Source organism: Apus apus, chromosome 18 (assembly GCF_020740795.1).
Source record: "Apus apus isolate bApuApu2 chromosome 18, bApuApu2.pri.cur, whole genome shotgun sequence".
In the NCBI taxonomy this organism is placed as follows: Eukaryota; Metazoa; Chordata; class Aves; order Apodiformes; family Apodidae; genus Apus; species Apus apus.
In genome coordinates, this window is record NC_067299.1 from 8,680,859 (window position 1) to 8,702,358 (window position 21,500).

The 21,500-nt window shown below is 49.9% G+C and overlaps 1 protein-coding gene across 1 annotated transcript; it reads left to right on the plus strand.

The window, feature by feature from the left end:
• Positions 1-1,593: 1,593 nt before the first annotated feature.
• On the plus strand, positions 1,594-19,277 carry RCC1L (RCC1 like). Its single transcript, XM_051635778.1, has 11 exons — positions 1,594-1,984; positions 3,476-3,605; positions 5,790-5,918; positions 6,761-6,827; positions 7,936-7,987; positions 10,179-10,263; positions 11,244-11,425; positions 13,301-13,385; positions 14,793-14,966; positions 16,285-16,370; positions 17,938-19,277. Exons 2-11 carry the CDS (start codon positions 3,551-3,553, stop codon positions 18,013-18,015), a joined length of 993 nt encoding a protein of 330 aa, XP_051491738.1. The 5' UTR covers positions 1,594-1,984; positions 3,476-3,550; the 3' UTR covers positions 18,016-19,277.
• Positions 19,278-21,500: the final 2,223 nt, after the last annotated feature.

The window sequence follows — 21,500 nt, forward strand, 5'->3', positions numbered from 1 at the left end:
TGGGTCTGGGTTTGGGTTTTGGTCTGTGAGAAACGTTTGTGGCACCAATGAACAGGCCCAAATGGATCCTTCAGCACAGCACAGGTTATTTACACTCTGGCAAGAATGGGTGACCTAAACAAGCAGGCACACCCATAGGGAGGTGAATAAGGGTTTGTATTCCCTATTCCCAAAGCAAAGTTCCCTCCCCTGTTTCCCCCCTGGCTGGGCACTCCAGGGTTTACAGCCCATCCCACACTTCTAATGATCCCATAAGTTTCCCGCCCCTGTTCACACATTCCATTCTAGCAGGTACTTTTTACCTTTTAAGGCATAATTCTGACCTTTCTTGCCCCCTTGGCTGCCTTCCCAATCACCAACATGATCTATACCCATTGGTGTCATCCTGCCCCGAGGAGCAAGACAGAAGTGGCTTTGTTGGGTCTGATCTTGGCCATAAATCCTGCTCCGTGTTCGGGTCCCCAGATGGAGCCCAGTTCAGTCCCTCAGCTTCTTGGACCATAAACCACCCCAGGTGTCATTGGAACGTGCAGGTATCTCACTTCTCTCTTAAACAAACTATTATATTCCTAACACTAGGATATATAAAAAAAACCCCAACAATGTGCTTCTGGCACTAGGATGTGAAAACAACACTACGTTTCATTTCTAACAGTCTGGGTTTAAATTTGGGTCAGAGACTAGGTTGGGGTTAGGATTAGGGTTTGGGTCTGGGTTTGGATTTAGGTCTAGGTTTGGATTTGGGTCTAGGTTTAGGTTTGGGTCTAGGTTTAGGTTTGGGTCTAGGTTTGGGTTTGGGTCTGGGTTTGGATTTGGGTCTAGGTTTGGGTTTGGGTGTAGGTTTGGATTTGGGTCTGGGTTTGGATTTAGGTCTAGGTTTGGATTTGGGTCTAGGTTTAGCTTTGGGTCTGGGTTTAGATTTCGGTCTGGGTTTAGGTTTGGGTCTCGTTTAGGTTTGGGTCTAGGACTAGGTTTGGATTTGGGTCTAGGTTTAGGTCTGGGTCTGGGTTTGGATTTAAGTCTGGGTCTAGGTTTGGATTTGGGTCGAGGTCTAGGTTTAGATTTGGGTTTAGGTTTGGATTTGGGTCTGGGTTTGGATTTGGGCCTGAGTTTAGGTTTGAATTTGGTTCTAGGTTTGGGTCTAGGTTTGGATTTAGGTCTGGGTTTAGGTTTGGGTCTAGGTTTGGATTTGGGTCTGGGTTTGGATTTGGGTCTAGGTCTGGGTTTGGATTTGGGTCTGGGTTTGGGTTTGGGTCTGGGTCTAGGTTTGGATTTGGGTCTGGGTTTGGGTTTGGATTTGGGCCTGAGTTTAGGTTTGGATTTAGTTCTAGGTTTGGGTCTAGGTCTGGGTTTAGGTTTGGGTCTGGGTTTGGATTTGGGTCTACGTTTAGGTTTGGATTTGGGTTTGGATTTGGGTCTGGGTCTAGGTTTGGATTTAGTTCTAGGTTTGGGTTTGGGTTTGGGTCTGGGTCGGTGTCCGGCCCGCCCCCCCCCCCCCCGCGCTCCTCCCGCCGTTGCCCCTTTAAGGCCGCGGCGTGGCGCGCCCCTCCCGGCGCGGCGGCGGCTGCTGCGCGTGCGCGGCGGGGGCGGGCGGGAAGGAGAAGGGAAGATGGCGGCGGCGGCGTGAGGGGCGCGGAGGGAGCGGCCGCCATGGGGGCCGCGCTGAGCCCCGCGCTGAGCCCGGCCCGGCGGGCACCCCCCTGGGCAGCCCCCCCGAGCCGCCCCCCGGGCCGCCCCGCCCCGCTGCAGGGGCCTGGCCCGGCCCGCCGGCCCGCGCAGCGCCCGGCAGCTGAGGGAGGCCGAGGAGGCCGCCCCGGTTTTCCAGTACGCGGGGAAGGCGGCCAAGCGGAAGGACCGCGTCTTCGTCTGGGGTTTCTGCTACTCGGGAGCTTTGGGCGTCCCCAGCTTCGTGAAGCCGGACGTGGGCTGGAAGAAGCCGCGGCGGATCCAACCCACGCCCTACCGGCTGGAGACGGCGGAGAAGGTGGGTCCGGGCGGGCTCCCTCCCGGCGCCGGCTCCTGGCAGCCCCCTGCCTTAACCCCGCTGATCTCTTTTCCTTAGGACAGCGGTACGTGTCGCGGTGGTCTTTGGGATCCACAGGAGCAGGCGGTTCGGGATGCGCGCAGATGTGTCTACACTTTGCGGTGTCAGAGCTCAGGAGGGGTGTGGGCGTTTGCCGCAGAAATAGGGCCCCGTTTTCACAGGCTTTCGTGGTGGGTCTGGCTGAATTGGAACCTGAATTGGCCTGGACAGGCTGGAGAGTTGGGCGGGGAGAAACCTGAGGAAGTTCAGCGAGGGCAAGTGTAGAGTTTTGCGTCTGGGGAAGAACAAGCCCATGGACCAGCACAGGTTGGGGGCTGAGCTGCTGGAGAGCAGGGTAGGAGAAAGGGACCTGGGGGTCCTGGTGGACAGGAGGATGACCATGAGCCAGCAATGTGCCCTTGTGGCCAAGAAGGCCAATGGATCCTGGGGTGCATTAGAAAGGGGGTGGTTAGTAGGTCAAGGGAGGTTCTCCTCCCCCTCTGTTCTGCCCTGGTGAGGCCACATCTGGAGTATTGTGTCCAGTTCTGGGCCCCTCAGTTCCAGAAGGACAGGGAACTGCTGGAAAGAGTCCAGGGCAGAGCCACAAAGATGATGAAGGGAGTGGAACATCTCCCTGATGAGGGAAGGCTGAGGGAGCTGGGTCTCTTGAGCTTGGAGGAGACTGAGGGGTGACCTCATCAGTGTTTATAAATATGTTAAGTGTGAGTGTCAGGAGGATGGAGCCAGGCTTTGTTCAGTGATGTCCAGTGACAGGACAAGGGGCAGTGGGTGCAAACTGGAGCACAGGAGGTTCCATGTGAATATCAGGAAAAATTTTTTTGCTGTGAGAGTGACAGAGCCCTGGGACAGGCTGCCCAGAGAGGCTGTGGAGTCTCCTTGACTGGAGACATTCAAACCCCCCTGGACACGTTCCTGTGTGATGTGCTCTGGGTGCCCCTGCTCTGGCAGGGGGGTTGGACTGGATGATCTTTCCAGGTCCCTTCCAACCCCTGGGATTCTGAGATTCTGTGATTCTGGTGTTGAAAACCATGTTGTTGTCTTGTTTGCCTGTTTCAGACATAACGTCCTGCCATCCAGAGAAGGTCAGAGCTGTTCTGCTGAGCTTTGGGGGCTGTTTGTTTTTATCTACTGGTCAGCAAATAAGTCTACTTGTGTTTGAAAATAGAGAAGTAATACAATACAGTAATGTAAAAAACCACGTATGCACACAAGGAGAACTTCAGGGCAGTAATGTCAGGCCTGAGTTTACACCATTGTCCTTATCACTGAAGAGTGTTTCTGCTAATTTTTGCAGAGACTGCCTGGGCCATGAATTTGGGCTGTAGAGCTTGGAAATGCAGGACAAATAGGCTGGGGTGAAACCTGTGTTTCTAAGCCATGGTTTATAACGGAGCGGTGTGGGTTGCTTGTGTTTTCTTTCTGTCTCCCAAGATATCTTCTGCTGCCTGTGGTTATGGGTTCACGTTGCTGTCCTCCCACACCACAGACATCACCAAAGTGTGGGGCATGGGGCTGAACAAGGATTCCCAGCTGGGCTTCCAGAGAAGCAGAAGAGATCGAAGTAAGGATTGAGGGGGGGTGAGGGTGGACAGGGTACATGTGGTGTGGGAACCTTTTGAGCCAGGAGGCTTTGTGCAGGGTTGTGCTTGTTTTTTTAAAGAGATGTTACTGGTTTTTTAACTTAGCAGTGCTTTTGTGTGCTTTGTACTGGAACTGGGCAGGGTGTGATCCCTCCTTGCCTGGATGTAACGTGGCAACTGTTTACTCTGCAGAAGTGTGTGTGTCTGTGTGTTTTGGTTGAGGTGACTCTGTGGTTTGATACTAAATAAAACGATCTTGGCAAAGTGGCTTGCTCACTTCTCTTGCCTTTGCATCTATAAAGTAATTTCCTTTCCCATAGTGATGTTTTTATACAGTCAGTGGAATTTTGTGTGAAGCTGGCAGGGGGGAAGTTATCTTAATACCAGATTGCATCTTGAAGGACAAACATGTTATGCAGTCATTGTGTCTTTCACCAGGCTCTCAGACACATTGAAGATGATGATTTCTGTGCAGGATATTGCCACCTTCCACTTAAAACATAGGAAAAAGCCAAACTTACTTCCCTTGTAGAATGACTGGCTCTGACTGAAATAATTCCTCCATAAACAGTGGGGGAAGGCCACATTAAAAGCATTTTTCTTCTTTGCAGTGTGTCATGGTGTAATCCACCAAGGTGTGGTGCATCTGACATGGGACAAAGATTGAACTTTGTGGAGGAACAGAAGCAAATTGCACCTCCTGTGCAGGATGCTTATGTTTTCAGTGGTGCTGCTGTCGTGCAGTGCTGCTGGTGAACTGGAGAGACTTCCAAGTGTGTGTGTGTGCACCCAGCAAGTGTGTGTGCTTGAGCAGCAGCTGCCACATGAAGGGACCACAGAAGGAGCCTCCTCATGGTTTCTGCTCATTCTCTTAGTTCTGTACCTGCTGATGTCTTGGGAGTGTCTTGTTTTCCAGGGGGTGATGGTTTTAAACTGGAAGAGGGGAGATTTAGGTTAGACATCAGGAAGAAATTCTTCACTATGAGGACAGGCACTGGAATAGGTTGCCCAGGGAGGTTGTGGCTGCCCCTCCCTGGAGGTGTCCAAGGCCAGGTTGGATGAGGCTTGTGCAGCCTGGTCTGGTGGGAGGTGTCCCTGCTCATAGCAGGGAGGTTGGAACAGGATGATCTTTAAGGTCCCTTCCAAACTTAACCATTCTGTGATTCTGTTTTTGCTGGAGGATCCAGAAACAGGTGAAATTATTTGGCAGTTCAAGCCTTTCTAAGTAAGGGAGCATTCAGTGTTTGGTAGGATCTGTTGGAAGGTGGGATTGCTGCTGCTCCACCTTTAACTTCCCACAGACAAGCTTCCTGTTGGATGTGCTGCTCAATACTCAAACTTACTTTGCAAACTTACTTTGGTAGCTGGTGGTTCTAAAACTGTGTCCCTGTAGATGCTTCATTTCCAGGGGAATTTGCAACCTGCTGAGTTTTAGATGCTTGTGTTTCATGCTCTAACCTCAGCTGTTTCTAAGCTACTAATAATTAACTCTCACCTGCCTGCATTAGCCACCTCATTGTCTGTTTCCTTGGAAATCCTTGAGGCATTGCCAGGGATGACGTGGAGTTCTTCAAGTTACTAAATCTACCTTTTCTAGTACAGCCTGTCATTTCCTTTGGTAAACATCAGATCTCTCATCCCCATGGGGCCAGGCAAGCTAATGCTTCTTGATTTCCTTTTTTCTGAAAGGGCCTTTAATCTTCTGTTTAAAATACGAAGCCCTGAGATGTTTTTCTTCACCTCTTGTGCTATCTGCTTGTGATTGCTGCTGTTGCACCTTGTTTGCGAGACCCCCAAGTTGCACAGAGCACTTAGTTTGTGCTTGGTGTGAAGCTCTCTAGTCATCCAGGGTGGCTGGACACCTGGATGAAGGCCTCGTTTCCCAGTTCTGGCCACCTGAAGCTGTAAGAACATTGAGCTTCTGGGTGTGGTGGGTTTGATTAGGCAGTGATTATTGCCTCCAGCCATCCCTTTGGCTTTTAACTTCCTCCTGCCCACGAGGACGAGATTTCAGTCACCTTTTTCCATTAATATCTGAGCTTTCTAAAATAGATCTGCTTTTGTAGCAAAACAGAAGCGAGTGTGTGTACAACAAAATCAGCAAATATATGATGAGTTTGCTCTGTGGAAGCTACTGACTTTTTAATTTCTCTCTCTTCCTTAAGCTAAGGGCTATGAATATGTCTTGGAACCATCTCCAATTCCATTACCTCTGGAGAAGCCTCAGCAGACTCGAGTCTTGCAGGTGTCCTGTGGGAGAGCCCATTCCCTGATCCTGACAGACAGTGAAGGAGGTACAGTGTGACCCCTGCGGGTGACAGGGGACACCCTGCTGCACTGGCACTGAAAGCTCTGGAGGAGATTGTCTCCTGTCCTTTGGAGGGCTGTCTGCTCTGCAGGTGTGGTGTGGGCAGTTGTTTTCCTGGTGGGCCTGCTGTCTGGAGGGAGAGCCCTGGGCTGTGGGCTGTGCCTGGAGCTCTGCTGGGCTCCAGGGAGCTGTGTTGGGAGCTCTTGCACTGCAAGCATTGCAAAACCATTTGCTTCTCAAGCCCCAGGCCTTGCTGAAGTGCAGCCTCTTTGTCTCGTTCAGCCAGACATGTTTTTGAGTTCAGTTTTGCTGGCTGTGCCAGCACTCCTGTGTTACTTTCCCCTTGAAGCCCTAGAGTGCTAAGTTTATCAGAGTGATTAATTAACAAGCCTCTGCACAGCAAATCCTGTGTGTGAATTGGCTCTCCACTTGGAATTCTCTGGTGCAGTGGTGTCAGTGCTGTGCTGAGCCATCCAGTGCTGCTTATCAGTGGGTGAGCTGGTTGGTTGGTGGATTTAACACTCCTGTGGGAGCACGGATCTATCTCTAAGTCTCCTTGGCAACAGCAGGATGAACTAGGCAATTAATGAAAAACAGCCAGTGGGCTCCAGGTACTGCAAGAGAATCACCAGGATATTGTTCACATAAATGGATTTTGTCACTTGCATTTAGGTGAACTTGGTCTGAGGAAAGGACATGCCAATTTTTACAGTACTGTGTTCCACCTTGCATACTGAGGACTGCATGAAAATGTTTTTTGTACCTGAAAAGAGGCTTTCAGGGGATTGGGCAGCAATAAAACTAGTGCATTTTGTCATTGTTTTTCAGTTTTCACCATGGGAAACAATTCTTATGGACAGTGTGGCCGGAAGGTTGTTGACGATGAAATGTACAGGTGAGAATCCAAAGATCCTGAACTTCCTCAATGTTAAAAACTTAATTGCAGGAGAACAACCCTACAGAAAAGCCTGGAGGTGGGAAAAATCTGGGAGTAAAAGGGTGCTGTTTGAGATGAAGGAGTCTGAGAACAGGTTTTTATGCTGCAGGCATCATATAAACAGCCTGGCTCTAAACGCAGGCTGGGCAGGAGCACTCTTCTGACCACAGTCACAAAAGACAGGGAGGTGTCAGCAGGTGACAGTTTTCACAGGGTATGGTGAGAAAACCCAGCCTGAGATGATTAGTGTTAGTAATTGCTCTTTCTCCCTTCAGCCTCTCAGAGTGCAAGTGCTGTTTCAAGGGTGTTAGAAATGCCTTTAGTGATGAACAAGCTGTCCTCTTGTTGAATCTCTCAGCTTACCTGCCTTTGAATCTGTAGTGCTTTTAGTTTACAGGGATTTCGTGGGCCACACCACAGCATATTTTCAAAATGCTCTATTATGATCTCAGTGGGTGGTGGGGGAATATGTTGAAAGTCCCTAACTCTCTGACAGAGCCTAGAAGAGATCTTGCTGATTGCTCTGTGTGATCCACAAGACTTAGCCTGTGGAGTTTAAAACAATAGCTGTCATTTAGCTAGCGTTTTTTTTCACCTTAATACTGGAAGTTTGTCATTGGATTGTTCTTGATTCCTGTGAATGAGTGGAATGGGTGCTAACATCACACTGTTGGTGCTCTGGGATTTAAATCTGGTTCATCTCTAGTTAAGTGCATTGTTTGTGTAGGTGCTGCAGTATTATCTAGAGTCTGTGCTCATTCTAGACTAGGGAACCTCTCTGAGGACTGCTCACACCCCCAATTCCTTTGGGAGCTTACATTTAAAAAGTGACAGTTCTTGACTTCTTAAATAAGAGAATGCAAAACTGCTTTTCCTCTCTGTGCAGTAGTTTTACAGCAGAACTGTGCTCTTGAAACATGTAAGATATCACATGAAAGAATCTCTCTTCTTGTAAGAGCAAAGTGGCTTTCAGTAAGGCAGGTTGACCTTCACCTTTCCTAGTTGCAGTTCTCTGAAATCCTCTGTGTTGCCTTTTCTCTTCTTGGTGATGTTTGATGGTGTCCAGTGAAAGCCACCTGATTCATCAGCTGAAGGAGTTTGACAGCAGAGTTGTCCAGGTAAGAGGACCTGAATCTCTTTCTGAAGGTGGATTGAAAACTGGCTGAGCAGCTGAGTCCAGAGGGAGGTAATCAGCAGCATAAAGACATCTCCACTAATGATCTGGATGATGGGGCAGACTGTGCTCTCAGCAAGTTTGCAGATGACATAAAGCTGGGAGGAGTGGCTGGTACCAGAGGGTGGTGCTGCTGGCCAGAGTCTGGAGGAATGGGCTGGCAGGAACCTCCTGAAGTTCAACAAGGGGAAGGACAAAGTCCTGTACTGGGGGAGGACCAGCCCCAGACACCACTGTCTGCTGGGGCCACCCAGCTGGGAAGCAGCTCTGCAGAAAAGGCCCTGGGGGTCCTGGTGGATACCAGGTGGACCATGAACCAGCAGCATGCTCTTGCTGTAGGGAAGGCAAATGGTATCCTGGGCTGCAGTAGGGAGAGGACCCTTGCCAGCAGGTCAAGGGAGGTGGACCTTCTCTTTGACTCAGCACTAATGAGGCTGCACTTGGAACGTTATGTCCTTTTTGGACTCCCTGGTACAAGAGAGGTAGGAACATACTGGAGAGAGTCCAAGGAGGAGCAGTTAAGGTGATGAAGGAACTGGAGCATCTCTCCTGTAAGGAAATGCTGAGAGTGCTGGGACTGTTTAGCCTGGAAAAGGGAAGGCTGGGGGGAGTATCTTGGCAATGAACATAAATACCTGATGGGAGGGTGCAAAGAAGATGGTGCCCAGTATAAGGACAAGAGGCAGTGGGCACAAACTGGAGCACAGGATGATCCCTTTGAACATCAGGAAACACTTCTTTGCTGTGACTGAGCACTGGCACAGGTTGCTCAGTGAGGGTGTGGGGTTTCCCTCCTTGGAGGAGTCAAAAGCTGTCTGGACATGGTCCTGGACAACATACTGTAGGTGACCCTGCTTGAGCCAGGGGGGTTGGACCAGATGATTTCCAGAGGTCCCTTCCAACCTCAACCAGTCTGTGATTCTGTAATGGGGAAAAAAACCCCAGTATGCAAATAATTAATTGAAGCTTTTTGAACTGATGAGGCAGTCTGCTATATTTGTGCTTACAAAATGCAAGGTGGCATCTTGCTCCCTGTCTCTGCAGAGCAGTTGGAACTGACAGTGCAGGGTCTGAACTTCCTGAAGCCTTTGCTGGGAATGTCAGTGCAGTGTTTGCTTGATTCTAGGTAACACCTGCAAGCAGGGAGGTCTTTCTGATGCCTCATCTCCTCCTGTTTTCTTGCTCTTGTTACCCTTTGGAACTTAAATCACTTGAGCTGTTTTATTTTGAATTTTGTTTCCCTGTTTCAAAAGTGAGCTGTGAGACTGTCCAATTAGGCTAGCCAGCAGTTCCCTGGGGCAGGCATCAGGAGAGCAGGGGCCTGCAGAGCAGCATAAATGCCACAATCTGCACATGGCTGCACATTTCTAGGCATAGGAGCAGTTCACTAGTGTCTGCACCACTGTAGCAGTATTCTGTGGGCAAATGTTGCTCCTGCTCCATACAGCACCCCAGAAAGCAGGGTTCAGTTTCTTAGGTGTGATGTTTTGAATGAGGCTTGTAAACTTCTGTTGGGATTTTTCATTATTTTTTCAAGGGGATTGAGTAGTTGGAATCTGTTTGTGCTTTGACAGAAGTGACTAATTGTGCTTAATATTCTTGGTAGTCAGTCCTAACTTCTGGATCCCTTTAATCTTTGCCTAATTTTTAGTGTCTGCTTTTTGAAGGTCTTGGCTGTAATTCATGCCAAGGCTGTGGCAGACATGATTGCTAGTTGAACATAAATGTCAATTTGAGAACAGATGTGTTCCTTGAGCATGGCAAGGAATCAATAGCAGTTTGTAGCTGGCAGTGAGAGCCATGTGGTAGCTCTCTGGGAAGGGAGATCTCCTATTTACTCTTGGCTGTTGTGTTGTGCTGCACTGTTAAATTCAGCTTTCTGTTAACCAGGCCCTGTTTTGGATTTCAGAACAGATCAGCTGCCCCATGGCTTCCCACAAAGACAGTTCTGTTTTCTTGGCTGTTCTTAGCCTTCCCTTTCTGTAGGGCCATTGCATCTGGAGAGAAAGGGCAGAATCTGAGCTGATGGGCATCGCAGAGGATCACCGCTCAATTTTTCTGCCAGTGATGCTTCATTAATCAGTTCTGAACATGTGGCCTTTCCTGACCAGCTCTGGCTCTTTGTTTGTGTGCAGGTTGTGTGTGGGCAGGACCACAGTCTCTTTAGAACCAAGAAAGGTGCAGTCTATGCATGTGGATGGGGAGCTGATGGACAAACAGGTAGGAGCTCAGCTCAGCTGTTACTCCAGTGGATTGATGAATGTAGCCAGCTCTCCTCATTCAGGAGTGTATTTGTCATGCATGTGTGGGCAGAAAGGGGCTGGTCTGCTTCCAGCTGTGTGCAGATGTTCTCAATACTCTTGTGTAACCAAACTGAGACAAACCAGTTTCTTTTTGGAGGAGCTTGAGGATGCCACGCTGGCAGTCCAAGCAGTCGGAGAAGAATGTGCTCTGTGAAGGGCTGTGGAAGTGGCATGGGCAGGGGAGCTCCTTGGCTCTGGGCAGGCTTTGCCTTCCCAGTTTTGGTTGCAGTGTCTGCTCTGCTTCTTGCTCCTTTGGAACTGACAGAGACCTTCAGCAGCCACTGCAGTCTTAGCATAGGATCTTTGGCCGGGACCTTTTTCTGGTCACCCCTGCTGCCAGAGGACTTCCAGTCCCTTCCTGCTGTGTAGTCCTGCTGCTCCTGGAGCTGGGCTCTTAGGCATTCCATAGCCCATCTTGTTTGTCATCTACACCCTGGCCTCTTGTCCTGGCACCTGTTTGTCATGTGAAGTGTTTGCTTCCCAGCCTCTTCTGCCACTTCACCTGCTGTTGTCTTAAGCTGGTTGCAGTGTGGTGCTGTCACTCCTTGTTGCTCTGCTCTCCTTGCAGAAGACAGGGTACAGCCACTTTCTGAAGCTTCACCTCTGCCAGGATACCTGCCTAGCTTGGTCACTTTGGTCCATGCAGACAAGAGAGTTGAAGCCCTAGACTGTTCTCCAGGTGTGACTGTATGAAGTCATTTTGTACTCAGGAGAGGTGACTTTGGCTGGTAGAACTGGTGTTTGTGTCTGCTTGTCCATTGCAGCTGGTGGGTAAGAGATAAGGACAGAAAGATCTCTTTTGGAGGGAGGGTTATAAAATGACAAAATGGTGCTCTGTAGGTGTTAAAAATATGTCTGGACAAGAATTCATCATCTCTCTATTTTTTTTCCTTTCAGGGCTTGGACACTACAACATCACCAGTGTTCCTACTAAGCTGGGTGGTGACATTGCTGGAGTAAACATCATCCAGGTCTCTTCCTATGGGGACTGCTGTCTGGCTGTTTCAGATGAAGGAGATGTCTTTGGCTGGGGAAATTCGGAATACTTGCAGTTGGCATCTGTCACAGAAACCACCCAGGTCAGCTGGCCTGGGGGCCTGTTGTTACATGTTTCAGTTCAGCTGCTGTGCTTAGCAGCTGTAGAGATGACACCTCTCTCTGCTCAGGGGGCATGTGACAGGAGTGGAAATTGATTTCAGCTAGCACCACCAGCAGGATGGGTTTACCTGTGCTGACCAAACCCACCTGGGTGAAGTGTTTGTACAGCTCCAGGGCAGCATGTTTCCCAGCTGTTGATAGGCAAAGGCTTGTGTTACCTCACCCCACTTTGTGAGCCTGTTATAAAGGAAGAGTTCACCCCGTGCTCTCCTTCCACATCCCATGGCCCTCCTACCAACCTGAGCTCCAGTGCTTGTGCTGGTTTCAAGACAGGAATTAGTCTTTTGGTTGAGAGAGCCCAGAGGAGGCCACAGAGATGATCCAAGTGCTGGAGCAGCTCTGCTCTGGAGACAGGCTGGGAGAGTTGGGGTGTTCAGCCTGGAGAAGAGAAGGCTCCAGGGAGACCTTAGAGCACCTTCCAGTGCCTGAAGGGGCTCCAGGAAAGCTGGGGAGGGACGTGGGACAAGGGCAGGGAGGGATGGGATGAGGGGTTATGGATTAAAACTGGAAGAGGGGAGATTTTAATTTAGACACGAGGAGGAAATTCTTTAGTGTGAGGGTGGTGAGACCCTGGCCCAGGTTGCCCAGGGAAGCTGTGGCTGCCCCATCCCTGGCAGTGTTGAAGGGCAGGTTGGATGGGGCTTGGAGCAGCCTGGGCTGGTGGGAGGTGTCCCTGCCCATGCAGGGGGTTGGAACTGGATGATCTTTAAGGTCCCTTCCAACCCAAACCAGTCTGTGATTCTGTGATTATACAGAGTTTCAAGTGCTGCTGCTTTGAGCATGGGGTTGGTCCAGGTGACCCTTGGAAGTCCCTTCCAATCAACCTGTATGTTGGTGAACTTTTCACAAACAACCTTACTGGGTTTATAGATGAGTCCCAAACAAATCCCAGTGTCTGACAGAGAAGATTTTTGGAGCAAACCTATGTGGGGCAAAAATATAGTCCTGACTGGACACCAAGCATTGTAGCACTGAGGTAATTAGATGGTCTTCTCTCACAATTAGTGTAAGAAATGGAGTCAGGCAGTTAATTAATACTCAGGCTGTTCTTGGCAGAATGCTAAGAGCAAACAATTGCAGTAGTGTGGCTTTAGTGAAATGTGCTTTTGTTTTCCATGCCTCTCCTGAGGTCTCCTGAATGTTGGGCTAGTGACAGAGCCAGCAGACCTGAGGACAGGGACCAGGTGCAGCAGGGCAGTAGTTTCCTAGCTGGGTGCTCAGTGGAGGTCGGAGGGGTCTGAAATGGCTAAATGGTACATTCACCAAAGCAGGAGTTTTAGACACAATAGATAAAGTCCCCAGGGTGGAATAGCAGAGCTAGATTGTCTGTGGAACCCAAGGTCGCTGCTGACATGTAGCCAGGTAGGTTTCTGCTGGATTGAACTGTACCAAATTAGAGTGATTTTCTTAGGTTTTTTATTTTTTCCCATGTATGTTCAAAAATGCCACAGCAGACCAAGTGGGGGTGATCTGGTGAAAATGTGCAAATATGCTCACCTGTTGACTTTCCCATTGTCTGACTTACAGAGTCAGGAATATAAGCAGACCTCAAGCATTCCCAGTTTGGTTGCCATGCCTGTAAGCTTTCCAGTGTGTGCATTTTTCCACTCTGCACTCAGCCTTAATGAATTTTTAGTCTTGGGACTTGCATTCATTGTTATTCAGGCAGTAAAGGTTGTCTGTATCAAGTTCAGTGTGTGTAAGCTCTGACCAGAACCAGAGAAGAAGTTGAAGCTGTATGTCTAATTAGCATTTTATTACCTGGTATCTAATGACTGTCTTGCAACCTCCTACAGGTGAATGTTCCCAGACATTTGCCATTCAAGATTGGGAAGATAAAGGAGGCTGCCTGTGGAGGGACTGGCAATGTTGTGCTAACAGGTGAGTTCACTGTTCCAATCCTCCTCTTCAGTGCAGAGCCATGTGTGTGACACCCTGGAGCAAGCCTCTAGGATGGCCTAGAGCAGATCCCACAGGAACATGTCCAGCTGGGTTTGGAATGTCTCCAGGGATGGACACTCAACTCCCCTGGGCAGCCTCAGCGCCCTGTTACCTCAGAGTAAAGAAGTATTTACTCATATTCAGGTCAAACCTCCTGTGCTCCAGTTTGTGCCCATTGCCCCTTGTCCTGTCACTGGACACCCCTGAGCAGAGTCTGGCCCCATCCTCCTGACACCCCCTGGAGATACTGATCAGTACTGATCAGATCCCCCCTCAGCCTCCTTGTCTCCAGCTGAACAGCCCCCTCTCTCCCAGCCTTTCCTCACAGGCAGATGCTCCAGCCCCTCATCATCTCAGTGCCCTGTGTTGGACACTCTCCAGTAGCTCCTTGTCCTTCTTGAGCTGGGGAGCCCAGAACTGCACACAGGGCTCCAGGTGAGGCCTCCCCAGGGCAGAGTAGAGGGGCAGGAGAACCTCCCTGACGTGCTGGTCACACTCCTCTTGGTGCCCCCCAGGATGGGACTGGCCTCTTGGCTGTGAGGGCACATGGCTGGCTCATGGTCAGCCTGTTGTCCACCAGGACTCCCAGCTCTTTATTTCCCCAGAGCTGCTTTCCAGCAGGTCACCTCCTAACTTGTACCAGTGCATGGGGTTGTTCTTCCCCAGATAGAGCACTCTACAGTTGCCCTGGGCAGCAGTGCATTCTGAGAGCAGGGAAGCTCTGCAGCTGCCTTCTCAGCAGGGCTGGGTTGGGTTGGGTTGCCAGTGGCCAGGGGAGCACAACTTCAGGGTCAGGAGTGGGGGAGAGGATTGTGCTGCTGCTATGAAGGATCATCCCAAGGAAGACATTCATATGTATGGATGTGGTTGTTTTGAGGACAAGACATTTAAGCTCCTAGCATGAAAGGAGCAGAGCTAACAGACAAGCAACTTTGCCCTGTTTTATCCTGTCCCAGTGCTGCCCTTCCCAGGTACCCAGCTTCAGGGGATGCCAGGCAGAGCCCCCAGCCCCCTGGCTGTGCCTCAGAGGAAGGGCACTGATAACAAAACACTCAACCCCTGTCCCATCAGTCAGTAGGATGAAGTATTTGATCCAGCCCATGTCACATTGGCATTATTTCCCCATGAAAGTTTTGCCTCTGAAGCTTGCTTAGCTTCCAGAGCTTTGGAAAAAAATGAAAGCATTTGGATGGGGATGGATTTTTTTGCTAATTTTAAGTAATCAGAAGGTGCTAGACTGCTCTGGGAGGAAGGCAGACATCCCTTTGGCTCTGATTAACTCTCGGTCGTGGCATGAACTTCACAAGCACAGGCTTTCTTACAGAATGTGTTCTTCTTTTAATGCAGAAGAAGGAAATGTTTTTGTCTGGGGATATGGAATTCTTGGGAAAGGACCAAACCTAATAGAGACAGCAGTGCCAGAGATGATCCCACCCAGTCTTTTTGGCTGGTCAGACTTCAACCCGTCCGTCCGCGTTGCTCGTGTTCGCTCAGGACTCAGCCATTTTGCAGCACTTACAAGTAAGTTTCTAGTCCCACTGTCCTGGAGAAGCTGTGAAATGTTCCTGCTGTGTTAGTGGCAGCTGAAAGAAAGCAAACCAAAAAAACAGCTGCCATCTTTAAACTTTTAAACCACCCTGGGATGCAGCAGGAGGGGCCAGCAGCACATCTCCAGGTGTCAGGAATTGCTGTGATGAGGCTTGTTACAATGTGAAAATGTGGCTATTACATACCTGTCAGTTTTAGAACTAGCTTATAGTTTAATTAAGAAATTGTTATTCTAAAGCAAACAAAAATTTTCTCTGAAACAGGAAACCCAGGAAGGCTTTTTCATTTCCTTGTACAGAATAAGTTAGTTGCACTTTGGAAGCAGCAGGAATTTGTGTTTGTAAATGGACAAACCAGCACTGAGAGTCGAAGTCAGAGGTGGATGTCAGGGGTTCCTTGGCTCTTCTGACCTGCTCAGTTAGCAATCAAACCTGCACCTTTAATGTGCACAGGGTATGAGCACCATGGACTCGAGTCCAGCCTGTAAAGGAAGCTCTGCATGTGAAGGTCACTGGAAAGGGGGCAGCAGTGCAGAACACCCATGGGCTGGGTAGTGGCAGTGAGTGCACTCCTGAGCAGAGCCAGCTGCCAATGTGCTTGGTCCTTCTGGGGGAAGTGGCACATGTGGTCACTCAGGTCACAGGGTGCTCCTCACTGGTCTCCCCCTGGCAATCAGGAAGTAGAAACTGCCCTCCCATTAAAGTGCTGATGGTGTGGATCGTTTTGGTTGTCTCTTCTGGGGGGCTAATCTTAACACTTCTGAGATGTCCATGTTTGGCTGCAACTCTGCTGAGCACACATTGTTTCTTTTCCCCAGTTGCCATGAGAAGGTCACTTCTGTCAGGCAGCTGAATAACCAGTCCCCAGGTGATGGCTTGGGATGGATTTCCCTGCCATGTGCTGTGCTGGTAGCTGACATGGGTCAGCTGTAGTTGTCTTAACTTCCAGCACAAATGATTCACTTCACCACAAACGATTCCTTGGAATGATTTCTGCTCTACTCTTTCTTCAAATAAAATTCCAAAGCAAGAGCTGTAAGAGGGGGAAGCAAAGATTTGTGCCCAGAACTTGCTGCTTGTCCTGCTCATTAGGCATCATTTTCCCCAAGCACCAGTACAGTTATTGCACTTGGAGCTGAACTGGATAGCTTTTGTGCTGTGTCTATAACCCTTTACACTCCCAGAAGCACTGTAAGCCACACTTGTCAGCATCACACATAGAATTCTTCCTTTTTAATGACTCTGCCCTGGTTTTTAATTCTTTTTATTCTTTTTTTTTTTTAACTGTATAGACAGAGGAGAGCTGTTTGTATGGGGCAAGAACCTAAGAGGGTGCCTAGGAACTGGAAGAAAGGAAGACCAGTATTTCCCATGGAGGGTAAGGATGGAAGTATTACCAAGAGTATATTCTTTAGCTAGTCTTTGTTATCCTGAGGGCAAGAAACATCATATGCTGCATAGTTTTGCTGAGTAATTTTGAAAGATGTGGAAGCCTTAGCTGGCTGTAGAACTGCTTTGTTTGCCAGAGATCCTTGCCTAGTCTGCTTAGGGTTGAAGGAGCTCAGTAAATTTTGGGAGTCTTCTGGTTCTGCTATTTCAGTAGAGATTTCAGATCCCAAAGCAAGATCTGGTACTGTGCCATCACTTCTCAACAGTTTTTCCCTTCCTTCTGTCCCCAGTCTTCTGAAACCTGCTACCCCCTTCCTGCCTCTTCCCTCCCCTTCTCACCTGCTGCTTCCCTTATGTAAAGAAAACCACTAGTATTGGTCATCTGTGACTCAAAATATTGGCATTACACATCTAAATGAGGTGAAGGTTTTGGTTGTGGTGGTCAGGCTGTCATGGCAGCAGGTCCTTAGGCAGTGGGCTGCCTTCTGCTCCTCTCCCAGGTCAAGCAGCTGTGGTGGTGGTTGCAGGAGGAGATCCTGAGCCCCTGCACTGTTTTCATAGCTGTTTTGCAACACTTCGAGTTCCACTCCCTTCTCTGATGGCTCTGAGAGCCAAACTCTGTGGGTGTACAAGAGTCTTTGGCTCTGGAGTTCAGTTCTCAGCCTCACAGATGTTCCCAGTCTCCATAAAGGCCAAGTAGGAGAGGAGGAAGGCAATCAGTTGGACCACCCCAGAGTCCCTTTCTGTCTGAACTTGCAGTGGATGTGTTTCTTTAGCATTCTCTCTCCTTTTAAAAATGAACAAAAACAAAGACCAACTCAGGAGCGTTTGCCTAAAATCACACTGCTGTGGCTGGGAGGAGTCTCTGAATTCCCCAAGTGTGGCATGTCCAGGTTTCCCCAAGTGTGGTCACAGAGTTAAGCTCCCTCAAACAGCCAACTCCTGACAGTCCTACAGCAATGTACCAAAACAAGGGCAGTTACCAGGGTACTTGCCTGTAACCTCCTGTCCCAGAACTAGCCATTTCCCTTCGCTCTAAGGAAGAACCCTGGGTTTTTCAGGCTCAGCTATCCTGGAGTTTGAGTGAGGGGGGAGCTGTGACCACCAGGCTGGTGAGTGAGCAGCTCTGCTGAGCATCAGAGCCAGAACTGCCTGAGGTGGGTTGAGCTTTGCCTCAGTCCAGTCCTGACTGGTGAGAGAAGAGGCAAATCCTTGTGCCTGGGCAGATCCTCCTGCTGTCTGGGTTTCTCTGTTTGGTCAGGCTGCTTCTGCTGCTGAGCAGAGGGGCTGAGGCTGCAGTGTCCTCACTGGTGAGACCCCTCTGTCCTTTCAAAGGTTTTCATGCTTCCAGGCAGGCAGGACAGGAACATTTCACAGCTCAGTGCACAAGTGTGTCTGCTGCTGGATCTTGCTTTCTGGGTTTTCAAGATGGCACTTTCCTCAGTACGAGTTCCTGTGCAACCAGCTGCCTTGCTGGACAGGAGGAGGATGAGAAATAGGAAACACTGGGTGCAAAGTACCAGCCTGAGAACTAACCTGTTGTGTGTCTGAGCCAGGTGACTGTGCCCGGGGAGGTGGTGGATGTTGCGTGTGGAGTTGACCACATGGTGAGCATGGTGAAGTCCTTCACCTAGTGATCCTGCTGGGCCTCAGCACTCTGCTAAGGAGACTTGGTGGGGTAACTTGGTGACAAGCTGCTTGGAAAGGAAGACTCAATCCATGAAGCCAAGCAAGAAGTGACTGAGCAGGGACAGCTATAGCAGTGCTGGGGCGTGTTGTCATCTCTGATCCTGCCTGGCTGCAGGAAGGATTGTGTTCCCTGAGGAGTGGGAATGCAGGAAGTGCTCTGGCTGCTTCAGAACGAGCTTCCAAAGAGTCTGAGGCCCAGCCCACAGCTGGTGAGTCCCTGTGTGTGTAAGGATGAAGAGCATCTCCCTCAGGGAAGGCTGGCACGAGATGAAGTCTGTAGCAGAGCACAGATTTATGGACACTTTCCTGTCACCAGCTCTGGGATGTCTGTTGGCCTAAGCCAAACTGTTTCTCAAGGGAAAGATTTTTTGGTTTAAGATAACTTTTTTATGTGGAAGAGAAGTCCTGCTGGCTGTTGGAGTCCAGCACAGCTGCCTTGGCCTCCACCACCAGCCCAGGCTGCTGTTCCCTGCAGAAGCTGGATGCACAGCCAGTGGTCTGGAGGCAATGGGGTGCTCTTATCCCAGGTGGGGGCAGATTTTCCACATGGACTGGGAGACTGAACACCCCAGGAACACATTTGTTAAACTGGAAGAGTGAGAACTTGTTTGCAGGGGGCAGTATTACTGATAACTTGAGGACAGCATGGAAAGATGAACCATCGTGCTGTGGAAGGACAGATGGACAGTGACCACAGCCAGTCCAGCCTGTCCATGGAAGCAGGCTGGAAACACAGCTTCCTCCTTGATACCTGCAGGGTGGGTGCCCAGGCAGCACTCACTGCTCCTCAAGGAGTTGTCTTCACGTGTTGACCACAAACCACTGCCTTTAATTTTTTGGGGTGTCTCTGCACCCTTTCTGCCTGTAGCTCTGCTCCCTCATCAATCAGCCAGGCTCTCTGGCCTTGCCTAGCAGGGGATGGATTCTTAACAGGCAAGCAGCAGAGCCTTCTCCTTGGTACCTTCCTAGCAGAAAAGCTGTGGTGACTGCATTTAGGATCTAGGAACCTGCTGGAGATAGGATGTAACAGCTGTACCTGTAGCAGGCACTCACCACATCTCCCTCTGGGAAACTGTCTCCTGGGAAATACTCCAGACATCAGGCAGGCTTGTATCCTCTCTCTCCATGTGGGAATACTTCTGCTGTGTAAATCATTTTGGCAAAATCCAAGCTCATATGGTTTTAATAAAGTGTTTATAGAAGTCTTTATCAGTAGTAATGGGAATATTCTTGAGCTTGACTTCACACATGAGCTCCTCTGCCTTGCACTCTGCTTTTAGAGGGAAGCATGTTGGTTCCCAGGGATGTGCCAGGAACCCTCTTCTGTCAGCTGAGCCACCTCTGCCTGCAGGACTGGCAGGGCTGTGGGCAGGCACTGCTTGGCTCCACAGATCAAATCTCTTGTGTAATTACTGAAACTTGGGTGTTAAAACTCTACAGCCATGAAGTCAAGTCTTGAAGGGTTTTGCATAAAATATAGGAAAGCTGAAACAAAGTTCACAGAAATCAGGTATTTGAGTTGTTACTGGTGGTGGTGGTGGTGGGCTGGGGCAGAACAAGCAGAAAGCTCCCATTAAGTTGTGGCAGAATCCACTTTAATTATCTTTTAATTTGTACAACCTTCTGCATGTGACTTGGGCAGCGTGAGCTGCCCAAACATGTCTTGTTGGCCTCGTGGGAGTAGCTGTGCCCTTCTAACCTGAACACGTGCAGGAAGGCACTGCAGAGAGAAAAGCTGTGGGGAGGAAGGTGCTCCAGGCAGTCCTGGGGCTCTGGCTGCTCTTGTTCACAAGTGCTGCCTGGTGCCCCGTGGGGCTGGCTGGGCATGAGTGCTGTGTCCTGCCTGCTGGTGCTGCAGTCTGGCTGGGCAATACAGTGCAAGGTGTCTGTGTGCATTAGATGCCAGCAAGGTCTTCAGCCCTAACCTGGGGCTGATTGCAGTGGCTGGGGCTGCTCTTAAACATCTTCAACTAGAGCAGGGTGCTCCAACACCCTCTCTTGCTAAAGAAGGGGACCTTTGTGGCTACATGTGATTACTCTTCAGGCACTTCTCCCAGCTGCTGTGATTGAGGAGTTGTGTGCAGACTGCAGCATCAGACAGTGAACAGGAGAAAGAGAGGAGATCTCTGTGATGCAGCAGCTGAGGAGGCCCCTACAGAGCCTCAGTGTCCTCCAGGTGAGCACAACCACTGGAGATGGTGAAGAATGGACACTGGTGACCTGGCACCAAGAGGAAGGCTCCTGCCACCCCTAAAGGCTTACACTACAAAATTGATTCATGGTCCTAAGAGCTGAAGAGGAGCCAGATGTGCCTTCAACCAAAGGCCTGGTCCACGTGACCATGCAGACCACCAGGAAAAGAACACATGGAAAGAAAAAAGGTCAGAGTTTATTTTTAACAGCCCTTTCCCATCCTGGGTCTCTCGGCCCTGTCAGCTCTCCCTGGGGGCTGCAGTTTGTGTGAAGGGAGCAGCTCAGTGTATTTTATCCCCTTGTGGCCAAGGAAATCCCCACACCCCCCCCCAAACCCCTCAGTGCAGACCCTGTGGGGCCATCCTGGATCCAGATGGTCACCAACCACGGGGTGCAAATTGGGGAACACAGAGGCAGGGGAGGAGCTGGGCCAGGTGTCTGGAGATTGGTGGGGAGGTGGTTTGTAGATCAGAAAAAAAGACTGGATAAACACATCCAGGCCTGGCCTTGTGTTACTGCCCTTCCCTGGACTTCTCTGTATCTGGGTAATAAGACAGGTTTTATTTAAAAACAAAAGGATCAGAAATAGAACAATATAAACCTTCCCCTTCTGCCACCTGTTCCAGGAGCCACAACCTGAGAGGTTTTCTCTGCCTCCCCATGATGGATGGGCCAGGGCTGAGCAGGATCCCTGCTGGGGTGAGATGACCCAGCTCATTGCAGGGCTGTGCTGGAGGGCAACGTTGCATCATTTTTTTGTCCTTCAAAGCAGCAAATTATCCAGCCCCAAATTTACCTGCATCCCTAATTATACCTGCGGGGGGTGGGGGGGGGGAAGGGTGTGGGTGTACAGGCCGGGGATGCAAATGCTCAAATTAGAACTAAAATAACCTACTTGATTTGGCATTGATTAGCAAGACTTAATTGCCCTCCAAACACCACCAAGCTGTCAGGTTTGGCTTAAAATAGCCTGAAAGTGCTTCAGGAGAAGCCACTTGTGCTGAGCTGGGTACAGGCAGAGCTCCAAGCACCTCAGAGCAGGACTCAGCTCAGCAGCCAGGGGATGTGTGTGTGTGTGTGTGGAGGGGTTCCGTGCCCACATTCCCTGCCCATTCCTGCCATGCCAAGGGGCTTCCAGCAATTCCCTGCAGGAAAGGCAGCCCTGGTGAGGCCCCTCAGCTCCCCCCAGGCATGGGGAGGCTGGGATTAAAACACCTGGAAGCCCCTTCAAAGCCAA

Coding starts and splice junctions, on each gene's coding strand:
- RCC1L (XM_051635778.1), top strand. CDS start 3,551: ATGGGGCTGAACAAGGATTCCCAGCTGGGCTTCCAGAGAAGCAGAAGA. Junction 7,988..10,178: donor TTGACAGCAGAGTTGTCCAG/GTAAGAGGACCT, acceptor GTTTGTGTGCAG/GTTGTGTGTGGGCAGGACCA. Junction 16,371..17,937: donor ACCAGTATTTCCCATGGAGG/GTAAGGATGGAA, acceptor TGTCTGAGCCAG/GTGACTGTGCCCGGGGAGGT.